This window comes from Chrysemys picta, chromosome 7, assembly GCF_011386835.1.
Source record: "Chrysemys picta bellii isolate R12L10 chromosome 7, ASM1138683v2, whole genome shotgun sequence".
Taxonomy (NCBI): domain Eukaryota; kingdom Metazoa; phylum Chordata; order Testudines; family Emydidae; genus Chrysemys; species Chrysemys picta.
Window position 1 is genome coordinate 103,664,258 of NC_088797.1, and position 22,782 is coordinate 103,687,039.

The following is a 22,782-nucleotide window of genomic DNA, read 5'->3' on the forward strand; positions in this document are numbered from 1 at the left end:
CGAGAGGTTCCCCTAGCCCGGGAGGCGGGGCCGACCCGCCCTGTCTCCGCCCAGCCGCCCGCCCCAGGGGGACTCGCTGCCGGCCCGGGCCTAGACCGCGCGCTAGACCGGGGTTTTGCGCACTGGCTGCGGACCGAGCGCCGGGCTAGGGAGACCAGCGGCTGGCTCTGGGCCGCATGGAGCTGCTGGCGCTGCACACGCGGCGGCGGCGGGGGGCGCTGCTCCCGCAGGAGCCGGGAGAACCGGAGCGCGTAAGTTCCGCACCCGGAGGGAGTAGGGCGGTGCGTACGAGTCGCCACCGCGCCGAGGGCTCCGCGGTTTCCGGCGGCGGGCCGTGCCCCGGCGCGACTGTGGAGCACTCCTGGCTCCGCGGGCACGTTGCCAGGCCCGCAGCGCTCTGCTGCTACCCGGCAGATTCCCGAGCGGCTCTCGTAGCCGCTAACTCCTGCCTGGAGCCCCAGAGACTGAGCTAGCGCTGTAAGCTCCTAGCAGCTGCAAACCCCGCACTTCCCCCTTCCGTTTACACTACTCCCAGGTGTGCTGGGCACTATCCCTCCTTGTCCTTTCCAGAGAGCTCGCCGGCATCCACGCAGATTGGAAGCCCCCCTCACTTTTATTGATGAAAGGTAGTGGTGTCAGATGTATCAGCTTCCCCTTGGGCAAATCACTTCCCGTACCCTGACTCAGTTTCCCCAGCTGTAAAATGTGGATAATGATATTGACCTCTTTTAGCTACGAAAACGAGTTACTTACACTAAAGGGATTAGTCCACCATGGACTTTTAAGTTTCCTGCAAGTTTTGATCCGTTGTGTTGGGCCTTTGGCATACATTTGGCCCTTGACAGCCACCGAGGAATGACCCTACTGAAGACGCTGCATGTAGTTTAAGTTGCTATATCCAATATTAACTATATGTTGTGCCCATTCTTGCAATCTTTGCTGAAGCAAATTTCATAGTTACAGCTCTAGTCCCACAGACACTTGTGCTTATAACTTTACTCACATAGCTTCATGTGATCAAATTCCATATCTGCATATTTGCAGGATTGGAGCACAAATCAACAAGAAGCAATTTGTCTGTGTAAAAACTGCAGGTTTGAGTCCTTAACTCAAGAAAAGCCCAACAAAGAAAGTTTTTGTGATAGTACATGTACAGTAATGGGTATGTTCTCTAGAAATTAAATGAGTATTTGTGTTATAATACAGTCATGTTCTAATTGTTAGTTGTTGCTTAACCTTGAGTAGATATTGATATGATTAAAGGATTGTGGATATTTTGCTCTCAAGACACTTGCAGGAGGAACAATGGAAAAGTCTTATTCATTTTGTTGTAAATGAAGTTTTTCATTGTTTAAGTAAAAGCACTATATGGTTTGAGTGATCCAGTAAGGTTAATTTGAGGCTTTCCTCCAAATGTAATAGGCTTTGGATAGGTTTTGTGTAAACTAAGAAGTTACTAACAATTAAAAATGTAGTGTCTTAGGTTAGAAGGATAATAAGCGGTGAACTTTCTGAACTATATGCCATTAACTCTTGTAATTTGAGTTTATTTGGCTGGAGTTTGGCTGTTGGCCCCCTAGCGTTAGTACTGAAATATTACTGAACTCTCTAGTGGCCCAACCCTGCATAACCTTCCACACCAATGCTTTCATGCAGAATTTAGCCCTAGCTAAAGTATTGAAGTATTTATTTGTTATTAGCAAAATTAAAGTTAAAATTGAAATAGAATTGCGTGTTTACTTCCACAAGTACACTGATGGTTTGGTTGGACGAACACCTAATGCTGAAGATTCCACAACCGCCCTTGGAAGCCTGTTCCAGTGCTTAACTATTTTCATAGTTAGAAAGTACATTTCCTCTATATATGCAAGATCTTGCTGACCTTTTCAATAAGAAAACTGGTAAAATCTGTCATGACCTCTGTCGTCTTCCTTTCCCATTATATACAGGCTACCCATCCACCACTTCAGGTTAGTGGAACCTATTCAATGAAGAAGCAAACATAAAATGAAGCTGGAGGCAAAAATTATCTAAGTCATTATGATCCCAAGCCCAACAGCAACATAATAGGCTCACTGTGAGAAAATCATCATTAAGGAAAGAAACAGGACTAACAAACTGATATTTGCTGATTGGAGGAGTTCTGAACCTCTGCTCATGTCCCAGCGTGTGCAGTCACAGGCAGCAGTCAGTATCACACAACTCCGCTAAGGGATATTCATGAACATTGATAACCATTCTGTGGTGAATCCAAAAAAGTAAAAAGCTATCAATAAATCACCATACCTAGATGTTGGTTAAGAACTGGCCGTCCCTCCCTCTGTAATACTGACTGAGCCAAGTAGACATTGCACCATTTAATATTGATTGTAAATCACCCAAGACATGGGCCTTGAGCAGGGAAAACTGTACCAGTTGAATCAAAATAGTGGCTCATAGCGCCTTCCTAGAGTCCATATGTTGCCCATAACACTAGCTCATAAATATCCAGCAAATAAACCATCTGAGCCCTGTAGAATGGGAGGGCAGCACACAGGTCAGCCATGAAGACAACTGCTATTGGGTATGTGTGACTCCTCTGGCTGTGTAGGCAATTAGGTCCCATAGTTCTCACAGGATGCTAGTCAACTGCACAATGGAAATGATACATCATAACCAATTATTGCCTCTTGTACTAGAAATCCATGTGTTACGTCAAGCACCCATGTATCACTGGGAAGGCATGCTATTAGTATTAGAGCAGTATACAAAATTTTGCCGACCTGTAGCACATTCCTACCAAGCAGCCAGCATGTAATATTGCTTTAAACAACACTTCTCGTGGAGGGAGGAACATGCTATGGTTCTTATTCTCCTCTTCTTTTTGGTAGTGAAAGTTAGGAATAGTTAGCTAAGTTAATTTGTATTGCAAATGAATATCAGGATCCATGACTGCTCATCAGCCTAAACATGAGAGAATAATCTTTAGCAGTTAAGAAAAAGGACATAGTTTGCCACCCAGACGAAGCATGTTGATGCAGATACATAGCACCCTACAGTTGGAGGAATGCAACAGGGCATACTGTAGAACAGTAATACTCAGACCTCAGTGGTTCAGGAGGCAAATTAGCAATCAGCGTTTCCCAAAGGACCACAGTTGTGTGAATTCAGATATATATATATTATTCTCACAGCAAAATGACTGACCAAACATTATTTTATCAGCTACAATTGGTGGTTAATAACATAGTAAAAGCATCCCAATTGGTTAATAATTAACTCACACAGTGCTTTAATATCACATCCTGCATAGAGCCACAGGAGATACATTAAAGAGCCACTTGCAACTCACGAGCCTCAGTCTGAGTATCACTGCTGTAAACCAAAAGTCATCTTCCAAATTACCAACTGCTACCTCACTAGCACATGTCCCCACATAAGTGCTCATATCATTTTGAGGCTTGCCGTCTTTATGAATCAAGACCCTGGGGAGAACAATTGATACAAGTATTGGCTAGACTTGTAACTACTCAACCCCCACTCAACCATCATTCACAGCTGCACCCACAAACCATGAACCATCCCGTATGTGTTACAGAAGTGGTTGTTAAACCCACAGGATGGGAACCAATGACTGCACATCCCCCAGTCCCAGGTTAACATCTGTCATAAGCCAAGAGTCATAGTGTATTAACCTACACATGACTATGATGTACATGAACACAGTTGCTTCCACAGTGCTAACGTATTTCGATGTGCGAAACCTTCCATTCACTAAAACATACACTGAACAGGCACACAGACCATTTAGATACATGCTCTCTGAAAATGTCCATAGGATGATATACTTCTTGCAGCCATGTTGCCCATGGTCAGCACAGACCTGATATGCTATTAAGTGGTTCTACATATATACTATTATTTATTAGCCCTTATGTGGCAGACATACATGCGTCTACTGACACAACTTTCCTCAGTATTTGTTCTGGCTTTGCAGCTTGTGATGTCCCATCTGTTTTAAAAGGGAATGTTGTATCCTGTATAGTTATTCTCTGAGTGGGTGAGGGCAGTCTGTAGACAGTTTTACTTATTTCTAAGGGTATGTCTAGACTGCCCACGTGGCATCGCTGCCGTGGCAGCGCTGTGACATGGGCAGTGTAAATGCTTTATTGCCAGGGGAGAGCTCTCCCGGCAATAGAAAAAACCCACCCCGAATGAGCTTTATCGGCTCCTGGTGATAAAGCATTGTCTATACTGGCACTTTTCAGCGCTAAAACTTTTGTTGCTTGGGGGGGGAGGGGTTTCACACCCCTGAATGACAAAAGTTTTAGCGCTGAAAGTGGCAGTGTAGGCACAACCTAAATGGTATTGATGAAGAAATAGCCGCACTTTAGTTGGTATTCTTCCTTATTACCAGTTGGCAATACTAACAATATTCACTTGCTACTGTCCTACTTCTGAAATGTCTCACGAGGAGAGTCTGTTAGGAGTTTATTGTTGCATTCTCAGAATAAAAGTTTTAAGCTTGAGTGAGTTCATTTCTCTAACCAAATTCATTCCAAGAAGGTGTCTCTCACCTCCTAGCTTGTAAGCATTTTTCTTTATAGTGAGTGCCAGGGCATTCACTTTGGGGAAATTAACAGGAGCCTCAGGACAACTTGTGTTGGTGCTCATATGCTCTTACTCCATTGGTTGATCATGCCAGTTTGAGTGTGACATGAGCAAAAACCTATCTAGTTAGAGGCTAACCTTGTCCATCAGAGAAATACCATTTACAGGTAAGAAAATAAAAGTCTGTTAGTGAACTCTTGCTTTCAAACCCTGTCTGACTATAAGTGAGTAGAATGCATAAGAAAGAAAGAACTTCTCTTTGTTCCTTTTTGAGGTTACACAGCCAGATAATGACTTGTCCTGGCTCGGGCATTGTAGTTTGTCCATGTGAAGTGACAAATAAATTAGAGAGACCATTTTTCAGAGAGGAGATAAAATTATCCTTTCAGATCCACATGCCAGATCCCAACTTGCCTATTCTGCTCTCTCTTTCCTGTGAGAGATCCTTGCATCTAGAGAGCAAATTACTAGTCACAATCCAAAAGGAGAATTTTCCTCTAAAGGAGCAAATTAGTAGCTACTCATGATTGCAGCACAGGTGTTCTATAAGCCAAGGAAGTGGAAACTAGTTTCTGTTTTTGACTTAAACTAATAGTAAAAGCCTTAAGATTACCAGTAGTATTAATGCTGGGAAACTGGTCTTGTTTTATAATTTGCTGAGCATTGTACATAGCTCTACACTTTGTTTTTAAACAGCGAAACTCTTCCCTTTTAGGTTCCTTCTAACATGGAATCTTTGGGCCTGACTGTGGCTATTAAATTGCTGCCTACAAAGGGTGTAGTGTGCATCTACACGGTTCTAGCAGGATCTTCTGGAGGCATCATTCTTGTGGCAGTCAGTACCCTGGGGAGCCCAGAGGAAACTCAGACACTGACATCCTTTCAAAGGGCATGGTGGGCGTTCTGCTGCAGAGGAGGAAAGGTGCCATAATGCTGTCCTCTCTGGAAAGGCTAGCACCACTTCGGATACTAGCCTTCTTCATTCTTTTTACTCTAAGTGCAAAAAGCTAGTTGCTAGGCTCCTGTGCAGGGGGAAGATTCCTTGTGTCCTCTCTTCTCTCCCTCTTGTCTCATCTTAGCCTCCCTCACACGCCTTTGCACATTATTCGTCTATATGGTTCCCTTTTCTATGTTTGGGTAATTCTTCCTGTATATTATAGGAGCTTGACTTAAGATAGAGCCCTAATTTTTGAGAGGTTCCTTATTAACTTTGTATTAATTTCCAAGTACTTTGACTTGAAGGTTAGCAAAGGGCTCAGCATTCTCTTAGGGTACGTCTATACTTACCTCCGGGTTCGGCGGTAAGCAATCGATCTTCTGGGATCTATTTATCGTGTCTTGTCTAGATGCGATAAATCGATCCCGGAAGTGCTCGCCGTTGACACCAGTACTCCTGCTCCGCGAGAGGAGTACGCGGAGTCAACGGGGGAGCCTGCCTGCTGCGTATGGATCCGCGGTAAGTACCTTGTAGTTCGAACTAAGATACTTCGACTTCAGCTACGTTATTCACGTAGCTGAAGTTGCGTATCTTAGTTCGAACTGGGGGGTTAGTGTGGACCAGTCCTAAGACTGCACGTTGGGAGTCTGTTTTGTACATACTTGCTGTCATCCAGCTGGGACACAGGCTGAGATATACTATAAACAAAAGATAAAACAAAACAACTGCTAGTGTAGTTATTAGTATATACAGGAGAAAAATGTTTGGCAAAGAGAGAACAAATGACAATAGGAATAAGCACTTGACATTGAAGCTTCTAAGAAGATGTTATAAATCTTTCGGTGGGTGTGTGTGTATATATTTAAAATTATAAGAAAGCAGTTGACAGTCTCTCAAAACCATCTGCAATTGTGTTTAGCTCAGTTAATTTTTCATATTAGTTCTTGCACCATCTGTATCAGCCTTTCATGATCAGTGTATTCTACAAAGAGAGGAAATAAACTTGTGGCAACTTCACCAGTACTCAAGGGGAAGAGAGATTTATCTGGAAACCTTCCCCTTTCTCCTCCAAACACTCACACATACTTTGCTCCTAAAAAGATAGGTTGGTGTGTATCTTCTCTATAGAATCATAGAATATCAGGGTTGGAAGGGACCTCAAGAGGTCATCTAGTCCAACCCCCTGCTCAAAGCAGAACCAATTCCCAACTAAATCATCCCAGCCAGGGCTTTGTCAAGCCGGGCCTTAAAAACCTCCAAGGAAGGAGACTCCACCACCTCCCTAGGTAACGCATTCCAGTGTTTCACCACCCTCCTAGTGAAATAGTTTTTCCTAATATCCAACCTGGACCTCCCCCACTGCAACTTGAGACCATTGCTCCTTGTTCTGTCATCTGCCACCACTGAGAACAGCCGAGCTCCATCCTCTTTGGAACCCCCCTTCAGGTAGTTGAAGGCTGCTATCAAATCCCCCCTCATTCTTCTCTAATGGAGACTAAACAATCCCAGTTCCCTCAGCCTCTCCTCATAAGTCATGTGCTCCAGACCCCTAATCATTTTTGTTGCCCTCCGTTGGACTCTTTCCAATCTTTCCACATCCTTCTTGTAGTGTGGGGCCCAAAACTGGACACAGTATTCCAGATGAGGCCTCACCAATGTCGAATAAAGGGAAACGATCACGTTCCTCGATCTGCTGGCAATGCCCCTACTTATACAGCCCAAAATGCCGTTCGCCTTCTTGGCAACAAGAGCACACTGTTGACTCATATCCAGCTTCTCGTCCACTGTGACCCCTAGGTCCTTTTCTGCAGAACTGCTACCTAGCCATTCGGTCCCTAGTCTGTAGCAGTGCATGGGATTCTTCCGTCCTAAGTGCAGGACTCTGCACTTGTCCTTGTTGAACCTCATCAGGTTTTTTTTGGCCCAATCCTCTAATTTGTCTAGGTCCCTCTATATCCAATCCCTACCCTCTAGTGTATCTACCACGCCTCCTAGTTTAGTGTCATCTGCAAACTTGCTGAGAGTACAGTCCACACCATCCTCCAGATCATTAATAAAGATATTAAACAAAACCGGCCCCAGGACCGACCCTTGGGGCACTCCGCTTGAAACCGGCTGCCAACTAGACATGGAGCCATTGATCACTACCCGTTGAGCTCAACGATCTAGCCAGCTTTCTATCCACCTTACAGTCCATTCATCCAGCCCATACTTCTTTAACTTGGCGGCAAGAATACTATGGGAGACCGTATCAAAAGCTTTGCTAAAGTCAAGGAATAATGACTGATCTGTTCTTTTCTGTCTTTCTTAGGATCGAATGTGACTTGTGTTTCTTGTCTTGAACCCTGGACCCACATTGGATATAGTGCATAAAGTGATCATTAGATTGAGTTTACCATTCCTGGTAAATAAAGGGTCATTCTGATGTAATCTTGCTTAGTAGAAACTAGGCTTTCTGAACAACTGACCTGTTGGGCCTTATTAATTGTAAACTTAATAGATCTTGCATTAACTGGGTTCTGTCCACAGTCAGAATTGATTTATTGGTTTATTGTTCTTCTTCCCTGAGATGATGCTATGCTGTCATAAATTTGAGTATAGTTTAGCCTTCTCTGCAGCCAACCTCTCTAGAAACTTCAAGTTGTCTTGGCATCAGTATAAGATTTTGTCAGCCAACTACTCTGTATGCTAAATTTCTCTCACTGATATTAAGTATCTTAAATCCAAAAAACAATACCTTGAATTTATTTTTGATAAGCCAAATTTCTTATGATGCATAGCAGTAAATCACTTTTTCCTTTTATCCTTCATCTCATACATCTTGTTAGTTATGTTGCTGTACTGGTATACCATAGCTTTTAATAAAGGACAAATTCTACAACAACAAAAGGGAAGAGGATGTTTTCCCAGTGGAGGGAAGCCTGTCTTTAGAGGACCTTCTCAGACTATGTTATTATATTATGCACTTTCTTAGTACAATACATATTTTACTTTTTGATTTACTTCCCTTACAAATATGCTTTATTCCTCAGTAGTTTTCTTGTTTCAACTGTTCTCCACTGAGGTTCCTGGCGTATTGATCCATTTTATTTTTACATAACAGGATTTTTTTATACATATTCAAATTTTAAATTTAGTTTCCATGCTTCAGGAGCCTGGTTAGTTTGCTGCCAAGTCATCTCCTGCCTACGAAGTTCTTATGCTACTGGGAGAGAAAGAATATTTCACTTGACATTCATTGTGAAGATTGACTCTGTCAATAGACAGTATTGGGATCTGCAAAGCAATCTATGCTAGTGGGCCAATATGTAACACTGATCAACACTGGGGTACAAAGAGGAAAATGTAGAATATTATACCATGATACCACATATTAAAATGTTGCTATTCCTAAAAACAAAGTTGGTTCAAAAAGATATTGGTGGAAATTTTCAAAGCTAAGTTATTTAGAAGCCTAAATCCTATTTTTAAAGGTGACTTAGAGATTCTGGAGCCTAAGTCTCATTGAAAGTCAATGGGACTTAGGATCTGGAATGCCTAAGTCATTTTTGAAAATGGGACTTAGATGCTTTTGAAATTTTTACCCATCCTCATCTTATTCTGTAAAGCCCCTCAATATAATCGGGCTATGGAAATGTTGCACATTTGAGAATTGAACTCAAGATTTTTATCTGTTACAGGTTTTCAGTATTTTTTTTTAATTGCAGTGGACTGTGTTTTATGAGGACAGATAAATATTGTTTTTTATTCTTTTAGAAACGAGTATGCAAGAGTTTAGAGACCGTTCCAAATGAGAGTGATTTTTGCCACCAATTAAATGAATGTGCTATGGATTACTGGACTATGGAGCTGGATTCTAAACAGAAAGGTACCACAGAACAATTTATTCCTCAGACTCCTAAGGAAAAGCCAAATTCAATGGTATGTTTACATCACCAACAATAACTATTTATTAGTAGAACATGTTTAAAATACATTTTATAATAAAATTGCAAATAATTGCTTTTTTTGAGAGTTTTGTGTATGTTTTTGTTAGATTTTTCAAAATCATGGAAGCAAAGGTACTGCCCAGCCTTGCCCAAGATGTATTGCAGGAGAATCTGTAAGTATATTAACCTTCTTACTGTGACATAAAAGATAGACTTGTTCTTAAATATTAGATCCATAAAACATAAAGTTAATAAAAATCGCAATTACATTTCTCAGGAATAAAGCATGTAAATAAAAAAGGCAGATTGATTTAGTTTTTCCGAGGTATGCTAGCAGAGTACAAACTAATATGTTTCCAGCATCAGGTTGAAAATATAGAGATTGCAAACATATTTTTCAAATTCTCTCTAAAAAGCAGTTTACTGAAGTAACTGAATGCTTTTTAAAGTAAAAATAATACCTAATCTCCTCTTTTCCACTGGTATTTCTCATTAAGATAGTTAAGAAAAGTAGAGTCCCTTAACATTTTATTCAGATTTTTAGTAGGTACCTGCTTACTATTTTTAGCTATTGTGCTGAATATACCAGCGATGGTGTAATGCTTTGGGGTTCACACAGGCCAGTAAGGCATTCTGTCACCTCCTGCCCTGTAACCTTGGGTGCCTCTGTGCTATGCAGCTTTGGCTCAGAGTCCTGACACCTGCAACATGCTCACAGCACCATGGTCTCCCCTGGCCAGCCCAGTTACTCCTTGCAGGGTGACCCCAACAACCCTTGCAGTTCAAGTCTTCCCAAAACCATTTCCCTCTTACTGGATATTCACAGAGGTAACACCGAGTTCGCTCCCTCCAAAGAACCAGTACACACAACAGCTCGTTAGATCAGCTGGAGTTATACCCAATACCACCGTATTACCCAAACACAGATGGTGTGTAGTAAAACTAAGAATATGTTTCTTAAGAAAGAGCATAGGTTTAAGTGATTTCAAGCAAGAGTGAAAGAGATATGAAAGGGTTACTAACAAAAACATCATGCTCTCTAGTGTCTAAAACTTAATTCTAGCAAAGTATAGCTTTGTCTAACAGTTTTTTTAACTCACACCAAGTTGTCAGCATTTTCCAGCCTGTTTAGCAGGACCCATCTTTCATAAATACAAAGCGCTGGCTTCTTTGTTCTCTCAGCTGATGGACACCCCCAAAGTCTTTCAGCAGTTCCTTATGTCTCCAAAGTTTATCTTTGTCTTCGGGGTCAGGAAGCCCTCCTAGGGACTCAGCTTTCTGTGTCCACCAGGGAGCCTGTGCCATCTTAATTTTGCAGTCCCCTCTGATTTACAATGCAAATGATCTTAATGGAATCTGCATTGCAAATGAGTAGCCCAGTTGTCCTTGTGTCTGGTCACACCTGGCTTGATTTGCAGTTGAGCCAGAGGTGTTTGCCTTTCTTCTTTGTCTGGGGGTGGGGGAAACTGATTTGCCTCCTTTGTCTGTTTACAGACTATGAAAAATATAAGAGATTACTCATAGTTTTAAAAACAGCATTGTAACATTTCACAGTGATATGAATGTCCAGTTTATTAATTTTCAAATGATATTACAAGACACCTTTTAAATAAATATAGTAGAACTTCAGAGTTATGAACACCAGAGTTACAAACTGACTGGTCAACCACACACCTCATTTCGACCCGAAGTATACAGTCAGGCAGTGGCAGAGAGAGACACACAAAAAAGGCAAATACATACAGTACTATGTTAAATGTAAACTACTAAAAAAAGAATAAAGGCAAAGTTTAAAAAAATATTTGACAAGGTGAAGAAACTGTTTCTGTGCTTGTTTCATTTAAACTAAGATGGCTAAAAGCAGCATTTTTCTTCTGCATAGTAAAGTTTCAAGTCAATACTCAGTTGTAAACTTTTGAAAGATCAACCATACTATTTTGTTCAGACTTATGAACATTTCAGAGTTACAAACCACCTCCATTCGAGATGTTGGTAACTCTGAGGTTCTCCTGTATCACGACAACAGTGTGAGAAATGTACTGTTACATACGAGGGAGGCCCTAGCCATCTAGCATTAGGGTGCTCTTAGGGTCACAGATGGGCAAAAGAGGAAGTGCTGTCTCTACAGTGTCATTTCCTACCAGATCCCTCAGGAGATTTACCATGCGTTGGACATCCACACACCAAGCTTACAGGGAAGTCCCTAAAAATTTATTACTCTGAGAGTTACTATTAAATTTTGTTTGCACCCTCTGCTGTTGAATCCATCCAAGCAGAGTTCCACAAGAGCAGCCAGCAGGAGAATGGGAGGGATATGTGAATGGAGTCTTAGTCTGTCAATCTTGAGGAGAAGGTTGAACATCTAGGGCAGTGACACTCAGGCCTGGGCTACACTAGGGGGAGGGTTCGAACCTTCAGTTACGCTATTCGCGTAGCTGAAGTCGAAGTATCTTAGTTCAACTTACCTGGCCAACCTCACGAGGTGGAGTACAGGCATCAATTCGAGGATTGATTTATCGCATCTAGACTGATCCGGCGGGTAGTACCCTCAGACTGAGGCTCACGAGTGGCTCTTTAATGTGTCTCCTGGGGCTCTTTGCAGCACATGATATTAAAACACTGTGTGATTTAGTTATTAACCAATCAGGATGCTTTTACTATGTTATTAACCAATTGTAGTTGATAAAATAATAATACTTGATCAGTCATTTTGCTGTGAGAATTATATAGATAAACTAAATATTTCCCATCATACTGTTTAAATATGAATATATCATACTATAGTAAATGAAACAATGAATTCACACTGCTGTGGCTATTTTGGGTAATGTTGATCGCTAACTTGGCGCTTGAACTACTAAGGTCTGAGTATCACTGATCTAGGGTGAAATCCTGGACCCAGCTAAATCAGTGGCAAAACTGCTGTTGACTTAATAGGGCCAGGATTCCATGCCTAGAGTCAAAAGTTGCAACATTAGTTGTCAACATTGGATTAAGCTTTAATCACCTTTTTAAAATAATTAAATAAAAGAAGCCTGTTATAGATCTCAGTCCAATGAGGAACAAGCATCTCCTGTAAGGCACAGATTTTTAAAGGTATGTAGGCACCTAAAGGTGCATCAAATTCCTACTGGGATTTTCAAAAGCACATAGGTATCTAACTTCTGTTGATTTCAATGTGAGTTAGGCAGGTAGGCACCTTTAAAAATCCCAATAGGCACCACTGCATATCTGTAGGCACCTAAATATCTTTAAAAATCTGCCCTTGACTATCTTCCCCTCCCACTGAAGTCACTGAAAATTGAAGAATCTGTTCTATTAATCAGCTTGAATTATCAAGTTTTGTAAGCTTTTGTTGTGAGCATATTGCCTGTTCTTTCTCGACATGCAAACTGTAAAGTGCATCCTTGGATCAAAACCCAAATTGTTTTAGAATGTTACTTCCATTTTAGAGAAGTCACTCTTTGACCTCTAACTTTTTTAAATGGTTTTCAGAATTCCAAGCGCCAGCATTAGTGTTAATAAGATTCTTCAGTTTTAATGTGAAACTAATTTTTGATGAATTACACAGTTGCAAATTAGTACTGGAATACATTATACCCAGCTTTAGGTAATATTTGTGTATACCTCTTAATTTCAAATAACAATTTCTATTTTGGCAGTAGTATTAGAAATGCAGTAGTCTTGTGCTTCTCTTCATTACATTTTACATCAGTAAATGTAAGAACAAATTTATGAGTCCAAAAAAACCTTGCCAGGTAAAATTCAGCCCTTGTGTAAGTGGTTGCATCTATGAAAGGCTAATACCATGGATGATCTGTTCATGTTGGTCTTAAATTTAGAGCATTCAGTAGACATATCCAATAGTGGAAAAGAGAGTTTTCTTTATCCTAGTCTTTTCTTAATAGCTCTAGTTTTCCTATATAGGAACTCCACAATTCCAAAATGGAAGATTTATTTCCCACCGTATATTTCAGCTTGCAAAACATAAGAATTTCAAATTATAGCTTTATGGGGCTTCTCTTTTACTCTTCTAGGTAAGTTTGCCCACCCCAGAATGGACAAATACTTTTCCTAGTTAAAGCAGAGCAATTTTAAAATGTATGGATCAAGTGAAACTATAATGTCTTCAATGTGCCATGAGGCGATTAGGAACAAAAGCATTAGTCCATGCTTGATACAGGAGATCATATTGTCAGTGGAGGCAGAGGTCAAGGATTAAAATGTAATGGGTTTGACATGGATTACTTAAAGATCAGCATGTATAGTATGACTCACTCATTACGTCCTATTTGACTAATTAGCTACTTCTGGCCAATATCATAAGAGAAGAAAATACACATATTTTGGTCAGTTGATCAGGAACCAAATTGGTACATTATTTTCATTCACAAAACAATTTTAAATTGCAGTGTATCAGACTACAGTATAAAGCCTAGCAAAGGTGTTACTAGGTCAGCTAACTAGTAACTTTCTGCAAGTTCAAATTTCACCTTAAAAGATTTAAAGGATTGTCATTCACGGAGATCCAGTTTTGATACCTTTCAAAATAATTACTCTGGAAATAGCGCTCCAATATCTGGCTGTAACAAGGAGGAGGAGCCCAGATGTGGGAAGAGATAAAGCATGCCTCTACTGATTTTACAAGGAATAACATAAGATATGTTAAAGTCACATAAGAAGCTGTACATTCTACTGTTAAAGCGGAGTACAAGTGAATTAAAGTAAAATATGGCAGCTAGATTGGGGTAAATCAGACACAAAGCCTAATGAGCGGAGACAACCCTTTTGTGGTTGTGGTTGTGTGGTGGACCTTTTATAAGCACTGTGTTTTGCACTGGGAAATCCTGATTTTATGCAGTTTATGGGGAATGTAAAGAACTTGACTAACATCAGCAATTCATGAATACTTCCACTTTTAGGTCTGCACTTAAAAGTGTAGAGAGGACAGGATTCAAGCTTAAACTGGTTAGTCAATATAGGAAGGGGCAAGGTAAAAATTATATGTAAATACTGTGCTGTGAAAAAAATGCAACTCTATTAAACTAGTACTGGGGGTGGGGTGAGGAGAAGTTTTTATTTCAACAGTTACTACTTTTAAGCATTCTCTGGACCAGATTTTGAAAGTGAGAGAAGGGAGGCGGGGTGGGAATGCACAGGTGAAAAATATTTTGAGATAAATTTCCAGTCCTGTTTGAATTACTTTTAAGAAAAACCCTTTATATTAGGTTTCAGAGTAGCAGCCGTGTTAGTCTGTATCCGCAAAAAGAACAGGAGTACTTGTGGCACCTTAGAGACTTAGGTATGCATCCGAAGAAGTGGGCTGTAGTCCACGAAAGCTTATGCTCTAATAAATTTGTTAGTCTCTAAGGTGCCACAAGTACTCCTTTATATTAGGTTACACAGTGTGAGAGGGTCATTTTTGTTTGATCAGTGTGTAAAATATGTACCCACAATAGTTTATTTAGTCATGTAAAAATGTATACATAAAAATGCACAAGATAATTTAAAATAAGTCCAGTGAGAAAATAAAACCTTATCCCACTTGGACTGTGCTAATATATTTTATATTTAATCAAAAGAGTATGATTTCTAACATACTAACAGTTACCAACGAGATGTTAAAATTGTCGGTCGATTGTATGCAATTCTGTTGTATACTTTTTTGCATGCATAACATTTTAACCTGACATATGAAAGTCTTATCCAAAATAGAACCATGTTACCAATAAAAATTACATTGAAAAACTTCCTTGATTATCTATTGTCCACTAAGTCATTCAGATGATCAAGGTATGATGCTTTTAGTTGTACACTGTCTATTTCTCTTTGACCGAAGAGTTTCATTGCACAATGACAAAAATGCTGCACCAGTTTTAAATTAGGTTTTGTCTTGTGACGTGTGAAACTTTGTCATTTCAGGGACACTTCAATCATATTATGGGCTTCTAGAAGAAGAGAGCCTGCAAAGCAGCAATGTTCAGTTTCTGTTTTTAAAACATAAGAACATGCATGTGTAAACGCCGTACAGCTGGATTTCTGTACACACCCATTCAATTAATGTGGATCTAGATTTGTTATACATAATGTAAGATTTTGTGCATTATGTTGTATTTTTAATACAAAAATCCATATTCCTTTGTTTTTATAGTTTAACAAGTTATTAGTTCAAATAACTTCCATCTTGATCCTTCCTTCCTACTCCCTCCCCAAGGCCCTTCACGCAGGCTAGTGTTTCATTCAGACATAGGTGGTTTTAATAGTGGGTAAAGAAAGTCATGAAAGTAGGTCTGATTTTGCTTTGTTATAGGAGTTTAGTTAGCCCAGTGTTGGTCCAATCCTGCAAATCCTTAGTCCTCTTGCTCCACTTTCTGTTCCTTTTGGGCACCTATTGGGACACTGGTAGTGACCATCCTTATGTTCAGATGAGAACAGGGACTACATTTGTGGCCCAGCTTTTTCTAGAAGCCCGTACAGAGTGACAAAGCAGAGGTTCTCTTTACACACACACACACCCCTTGTACGCCTGCACAGAGGCCAATAACAATCTGGTCTTAAGCTTGCACTTCTTTGTTACTCATCAAAAACATATCCCCCCATCCATTTTTAATAACTTTCCACTTTTTTTTATAAATGAACACAGTTTTACACACACTCCTATCTCTGAAAGAGAAATATTATTTTTGCAACATTCCAGCATGTGAAATTGAATGGTAGCACCTGTGCTATGCAGTTCCCTGTTCAAAGCTGCCAAGGACACAACCAGTTTGCCACTGCTTGACTCTAGTAGGGAAGACTCACTTGTTTTCCAGTTGTTGGTTTGGTTGCTGGATCTTGGCCACTGCTGAAATTGTTTGAACATTATTTTAAATCTCCATTTCTTGGCAGTATTAATTATATTTCATTTTTATCATATGTATTATATTAAAGTTTTTAGGCAACCTAACATAGGGCTCAATAATGACAGCAGAATGAGGATGAGGGGTGGGTGCACTGTCCCAAGGGTTGCTCTGGGAGGAATTCACTAGTAGAAGGTTCTGGAGCAGAGGAGGTATAGCCAGCATATTGGGCTCCTGCGTGGGAGGCTGATGGACATATGGCCCAAACTCTTTTAACTCTCTTTTGTTGTGTCATACCCCAGAAGGTGCACACAGAGAAATCTCTGAGCTACAGTTATGCCTCGCTGCTGCTCAAGGGAGGGCTTCCTTTAAGCAGCCAGTCAAACAGTTTAGCCCAAAACAAAGATTATGGGCCAGATCTTTCACTCTAGTTAACCTATGATCAACACAGGACCCGAAGAGGCAGTAGGGCAGAGTTGGCATTGGAACAGTATTCTGCCTCCGCAGTTCTGGGAGCATCCAGGGACCAGTTCAACTCCCAGAGCAACTTAGAACTGCAGCCCTGAAGCCCAGGCTTACATCAGGCTGGTATTAGCCCTCTAAGGGGTAGTATACAGCCAGGGATTGACAGGGCATTCAAGCCAAGTCCCCTTCAACCTGCTAGAATGCCCTTTGTGTTGGGTGGAGGTAGAAGGAGCAGGTGGTGTAGGGCTGGCTGTTTCTTAAAAATATATTAATCTTAAATAAATTGATACCACATTGATGGACAGACACCATCTAAAGATCAAAGGCAGACAGGCAATAAGCATGACTAGGCATGAGTTTCTCTGCAATAATAGTACAAGTAGATGGTCGAAGGTACAAAGGCATCTGAAAGTTCAGTTATTGCACAATGACTCAAACCCTCTTGTGTTTTATTAAGTAAGGTCTGGTCCACACCTAAAATTTATGTCTATCTAGCGAGATCACTCCTGGGGTGTGAAAAATTCACACCCCTTAGAGATGTAGCTAAGCCAGTTTATTTCCCCGTGTAGAAACCACTAAGTCAGTGAAAGAATTCTTCCATCAACCTGGCTGCCGCCTCTCAAGGGGTTGCCTCTCTACAAGGGGTTGCCTCTATTGAAAAACCCATTACCTCACTGTAGCAAGTGTCTACACTTTCATGCTACTGCAGCACAGCTGCAGAACCATAGCTGTGCCACTACAGCACCAATAGTGTAGATAAGCCCTAAATGTAATCATGGGTATAACAATGTATAGCTAAAGAAAAGATAGGGCTAAAACAACATGTAACCAAAGAAGAGATGGGGCAAAAGCAGACTTGACTCTCCTCAGGAATGAGTTTGTGCCAGTATATATTATAGCAATAGCGTGTCACCAGTTTTAAAACATTGGAAGATATGTCCTTACGTGTTATCAATTTGGAGAGATGCTTATTTGTTAACAAAGATATGAATTCTTTCAGTGAATTATTGATAACGTCCATGCACATTTCTTCTGTTTGGCCTAAACTGTTGATCTTTAATTAATTCTGTTATGAGATGTGGCAAAAATGAAGGTCCAAGTATTGTTCACTGTGCCCTTCATAATTTTTATATCATGTTCCCGCTAACTCTTCTCCCTTCAGGCTATACAATACTTGTTTTTTGTAATATCTCACCTTACAGAAATCACAAGGATTGGTCCCAGTCCTTGGCTGTTTTACAGAGGGTTAAGTTATACTAGGGTTTGATTATAATGGGTTTTTTATCACTGCTGCTGCACAGTGGGAAGGTATTTCATTATGTTATCCACAATGACTCCCAAGACTTCATCCTTGGACTATACTGTACCTGTTGAGCCCAACAACATGAGAATTTTGATTGTTCTTACCACTCTTGCTTGTAACACGAGCCTGGGCCTGTTTCACCACTGCCCTGCATCTTGTGTGGTCACTTACAACAGAGCAAAGGAATAATATGCTAGCAAATCAGACTGGTCGCATTTTACATCTCTTTGCACTGTCTCATCCTTTAGTGTTTCAGCGATAGTGTTATTCATTTGAATAGACTTATATGTACTGAACATCTAAGGGCTACAGTTCAGAAAGTAAATGGGATAAAATCATAAAAACTGTACACAAATTTCAGAATAGGTTGTAACAAAAATAGTTAACATACAGTTATCTTTTGCACTGTATAGCAACAGTATGAGACATCTGTGTTTAGGAACAATACTAGGGCTGTCAATTAATCGCAGTTAACTCATGCAATTAACTTAAAAATATTTTTTTAATCGCGACTAATCACAGTTTTAATCGCATTGTTAAACAATATAATACCAATTCAAATGTAGTACATGTTTTTGGATGTTTTTCTACATTTTCAAATATAATGATTTAAATTACAACACAGAATACAACGTGTACAGTACTCGCGTTATATTATTTTTATTACAAATATTTGCACTGTAAAAATGATAAAATAAATCATATTTTTCAGTTCACCTCATACAAGTACCGTGATGCAATCTCTTTATCGTGAAAGTGCAACTTATAAATGCAGATTTTTTTTTTTACATAATTTCACTCAAAAACAAAACAATGTAAAACTCTAGAGCCTACAAGTCCACTCAGTCTACTTATTCAGCCAATCACTAAGACAAATAAGTTTGTTTACCTTTATGGGAGATAATGCTGCCCACTTCTTATTTACAGTGTCACCTGAAAGTGAGAACAGGCGTTCGCATGGCACTTTTGTAGCCAGCATTACAAGGTATTTACATGCCAGATATGCTAAACATTCGTATGCCTCTTCATGCTTCGGCCACCATTCCAGAGATCATGCTTCCATGACCATGCTGATGCTGCTCGTTAAAAAAATAATGCATTAATTACATTTTGACTGAACTCCTTGGGGGGAGAATAGTGTCTCCTGCTCTGTTTTACCCGCAGTCTGCCATATATTTCATATTATAGCAGTCTCAGATGATGACCTAACACACGTTCGTTTAAGAACTCTTTCATTGCAGATTTGACAAAACCCAAAGAAGGTACCAATGTGAGATTTCTAAAGATAGCTACAGCACTTGACCCAAGGTTTAAGAATCTGAAGTGCCTTCCAAAATCTGAGAAAGACAAGGTGTGGCACATACTTTCAGAAGTTTTAAAAGAGCAACACTCCGATGGAGAAACTACGGGACCTGAACCACCAAAAAAGAAAATCAACCCTCTTCTGGTGGCATCTGACTCAGATGATGAAAGTGAACATGCATTGGTCTGCACTGCTTTGGATCGTTATTGAGCAGAATCTGTCATCAGCATGGATGCATGTCCTCTGGAATAGTGGTTGAAGATGAAGGGACATATTAATCTTTAGGGCATCTGGCATGTAAATATCTTGTGACACTGGCTACAGCGGTACCATGCGAACGTCTGTTCTCAGTTTCAGGTGACATTGTAAACAAGAAGCAGGCAGCATTATCTCCTGAAAATGTAAACAAACTTGTTTGTCTGAGTGACTGGCTGAACAAGAAGTAGGACTGAATGGACTTGTAGGGTCTAAAGTTTTACATTGTTTTATTTTTGAATGCAGTTATTTTTTGTAAATAATTCTACATTTGTAAGTTCAACTTTCATGATAAAGAGATTGCATTACAGTACTTGTATGAGGTGAACTGAAAAATACTATTTCTTTTGTTTTTTACAGCCCAAATATTTGTGATAAAAAATAAATATAAAGTGAGCAGTGTACACTGTGTTCTGTGTTTTAATTGAAATCAATATAGTTTAAAATGTAGAAAACATCCAAAATATTTAAATAAATGGTATTCTTTTATAGTTTAACAGTGCAATTCATCGCATGATTAATCACGATTATTTTTTAATCATGCGATTAATCGTGATTGATTTTTTTAATCGCTTGACAGCCCTAAACAGTACTATAAAACTGTTGAAGAAAAAGCTCACCTAGCTAAGTGATGACAATTATGAACTGATCTAATCTACTGTGCTTTAACAAATTAGAGAATGAAGTCCTTCCAGCCTATTTCAACCCTCACCTGCCACTGTGAGTTTGCGAATAGTGTTGTGTAAACCAGTTGTCTCTACCAGTTCACGTAATACATATGGTTGTTGTAAAATACGGAATAGTTGTGTAAAGCAGAATAGAGTGTTCCCTTCTGTTCCTCAGAGAAGGGCCCATTAAGACTTGCTTAGATCTTGCTACTTAGACCTTGCCTGCTTTGACCTTGCCACTTCTTCATGAATGAGGAATGTCATTTTAACTTTCGCATCCTCCCCTCTTACTTTTCCATGCCAGTTTTTTCTAGTCCGTTGAACACCGTACGTTATTACTGTGCTTTAGTTCTGGATATCACCTAATTCTCTTGCCTCTTAAGTAAACCTTGAGACCTGAGATTACAATTTGCACTGAAATTATAGGTCATTTCAGATCTGCATTTTTAGTCACCTTGTAACTCTGATACTTCCACCTTTTTTCAGGGTCTACAAAACAAACAGAAAAAATTTGTCAACCATTCCTCTGATGCTAATCTACAGTCTTGCTACTTTTGATTAGCATTGGTGGCTTTACTGTACATGAAGTAGGTTCTTCAGTAATCAAGGTTTTATCAAAATTACTTCTCAGATTAATTCACATTGTGAAAGTACATTCATCCTAACTTTGTAATGGCATCTACTAGCAATCCCCTTAATACTTTTTTTCTTAATGTAGTTTACAGTAAAATATTGAAAACTTTCTGGGATGTAAAATTATAAGAGGAAGGTATGCTGCATATTTTTTAAAATCACAGCAGCCTAGGAGTGCCATTTTACCACGCATTGTTTTGAACTTGTAGTGCACATAGCCAGAAGCCCTAAAATTAATTTAGCCAGCCTACTTGTGTTCCTGGGGATGCTACTAGCTGCTGTTTAATAAAATACTTCTGTGTACATGCAAATCCAACTTTATGTATCGTGTCCATAACCATTTGTGAAACACCTAGTATAGTTAAGCATCACTTTCATGGGCCCTATCGTATTCCCTTGATTTTTATGAACTAGAAAATATGTAAAAGTCCATTGCAGAAATTGAGTGGGTGATTTTTTATTTCCATATCTGAAGCTTTAGGGCAACTCTGGGCTGCTTTGTAGTATGTTTACATGCTAAAATGGTTTTGAAATTTTTTCCCCCCAATGGAATATGGAATGTGTGTCTAAACAGGCCGGTATGAAAACCTTTTGAAAATGAGATCTTTTAATATATTAAAGACATAACAATAGTAATTTTTTTTAATGTATTGTATTTGTCATCCAGTTCCAGGCTTGCCATCAGTCAGAATGGTAAAGCTGTTGTAATGGGTACAGACAAATACAATACAGATTTGGAGAGGTAAGCATTCTTCAGAGAAGACTTGTGTTAAATCTGCACTAGAACCACAAAATTATTGTTTTGAGAGTTTTCCTTACCATATAATATATCATTGTGGTATTTTGATTTTATTGGTAATGTTATATACACTATATATTTCCTAATGTTTATGCTTTTGTACACAAAATAACCTGTGAGAGGTACATTTGAATGTGTATAGCAATACACAGACTTGTTTCCTGGTTTTAATCCAGATATAACTGATACAATCTAATATTTTTATCTGATCTTTTTTAACTTTGTATTTTGTAAATTGCTGTTCACAAAAGCAGTAATATTAAACACCACCTTGGCTTAAAAGTGTGAAAGTGACTGTTTTTCCTTCATGTTCCCATTTATAATCAAGGTACACTCTTCAGATGGTTGAAATGTATAGATAAATGTACACCATTTTTATTTTGTACACCACTGTGGAGCTAAGTGCCGTTTCTCCATCCCATGCCAGACAGTTCAATCCCTGGTCTAGTGTAATTACATATGAAACTACTAACATTTCAAAACAAGCTCACTTCACTCAAGCTGTTTTAATAAAGTTCCAAACAGCATCACCCCACCTACACTCTGGGTTAATGGCAAAAGCAAATATCTCCAGCAAATATACATGAAGCCTTCCATCCTAACTTTCCCCTTACTCCTGGTTTCTTTCAGGACTCTTTCTAGACTGACACCAGTCTTTTAGTCTTCACCTCAAGCTTAGTTGCTCAAGTGGCAGCTGGTCTTTGAACCCCTCTTTAGCAGGCCAGCTCTGTAGACTAATAAATTAAACTGTAAATCATGTCTGATAAATGAGAAAATATTTTTTTTTAATGCTGTATTGAATTCATTCCAGTTCTGGTGCAGATTTATTTAAAAAGGAGATCTAAGAAAGGGAACATTAAAGGAATTATACTTATCTGATGTTTACTATTTAAAGTTCTATCAGAGTATTATTTATTTGTATTATTATAGCAACTAGGAGCCCTAATCATGGACCAGGACCCCACGGTGCTGTACAAATGCAGAACAAAGTCCTGAAAACTCAAAAGTCCTGAAAAAGGAATAACCTTATTTAAGAAGTTAATATTTGAAGCCAAGATGGG

The 22,782-nt window shown here is 39.5% G+C and overlaps 1 protein-coding gene and 1 long non-coding RNA gene across 3 annotated transcripts in view; one reads left to right on the forward strand and one right to left on the reverse strand.

Annotated features, from left to right (window-relative positions):
* Positions 1 to 403, reverse strand: part of LOC112059778 (uncharacterized) — a 21,447-nt gene extending 21,044 nt beyond the window's left edge. For both annotated transcript variants that reach the window (XR_010589292.1, XR_006176005.2), the window contains exon 1: positions 265 to 403. This is a non-coding gene — a long non-coding RNA (uncharacterized LOC112059778). The remainder of the gene's footprint in view (positions 1 to 264) is intronic.
* C7H10orf143 (chromosome 7 C10orf143 homolog) lies at positions 43 to 22,003 on the forward strand. The gene is made up of 4 exons (XM_024106531.3): positions 43 to 251; positions 9,284 to 9,448; positions 9,564 to 9,629; positions 15,379 to 22,003. Exons 1-4 carry the CDS (start codon positions 177 to 179, stop codon positions 15,406 to 15,408), a joined length of 336 nt encoding a protein of 111 aa, XP_023962299.1. The 5' UTR covers positions 43 to 176; the 3' UTR covers positions 15,409 to 22,003.
* The last annotated feature ends 779 nt before the right edge of the window (positions 22,004 to 22,782 follow it).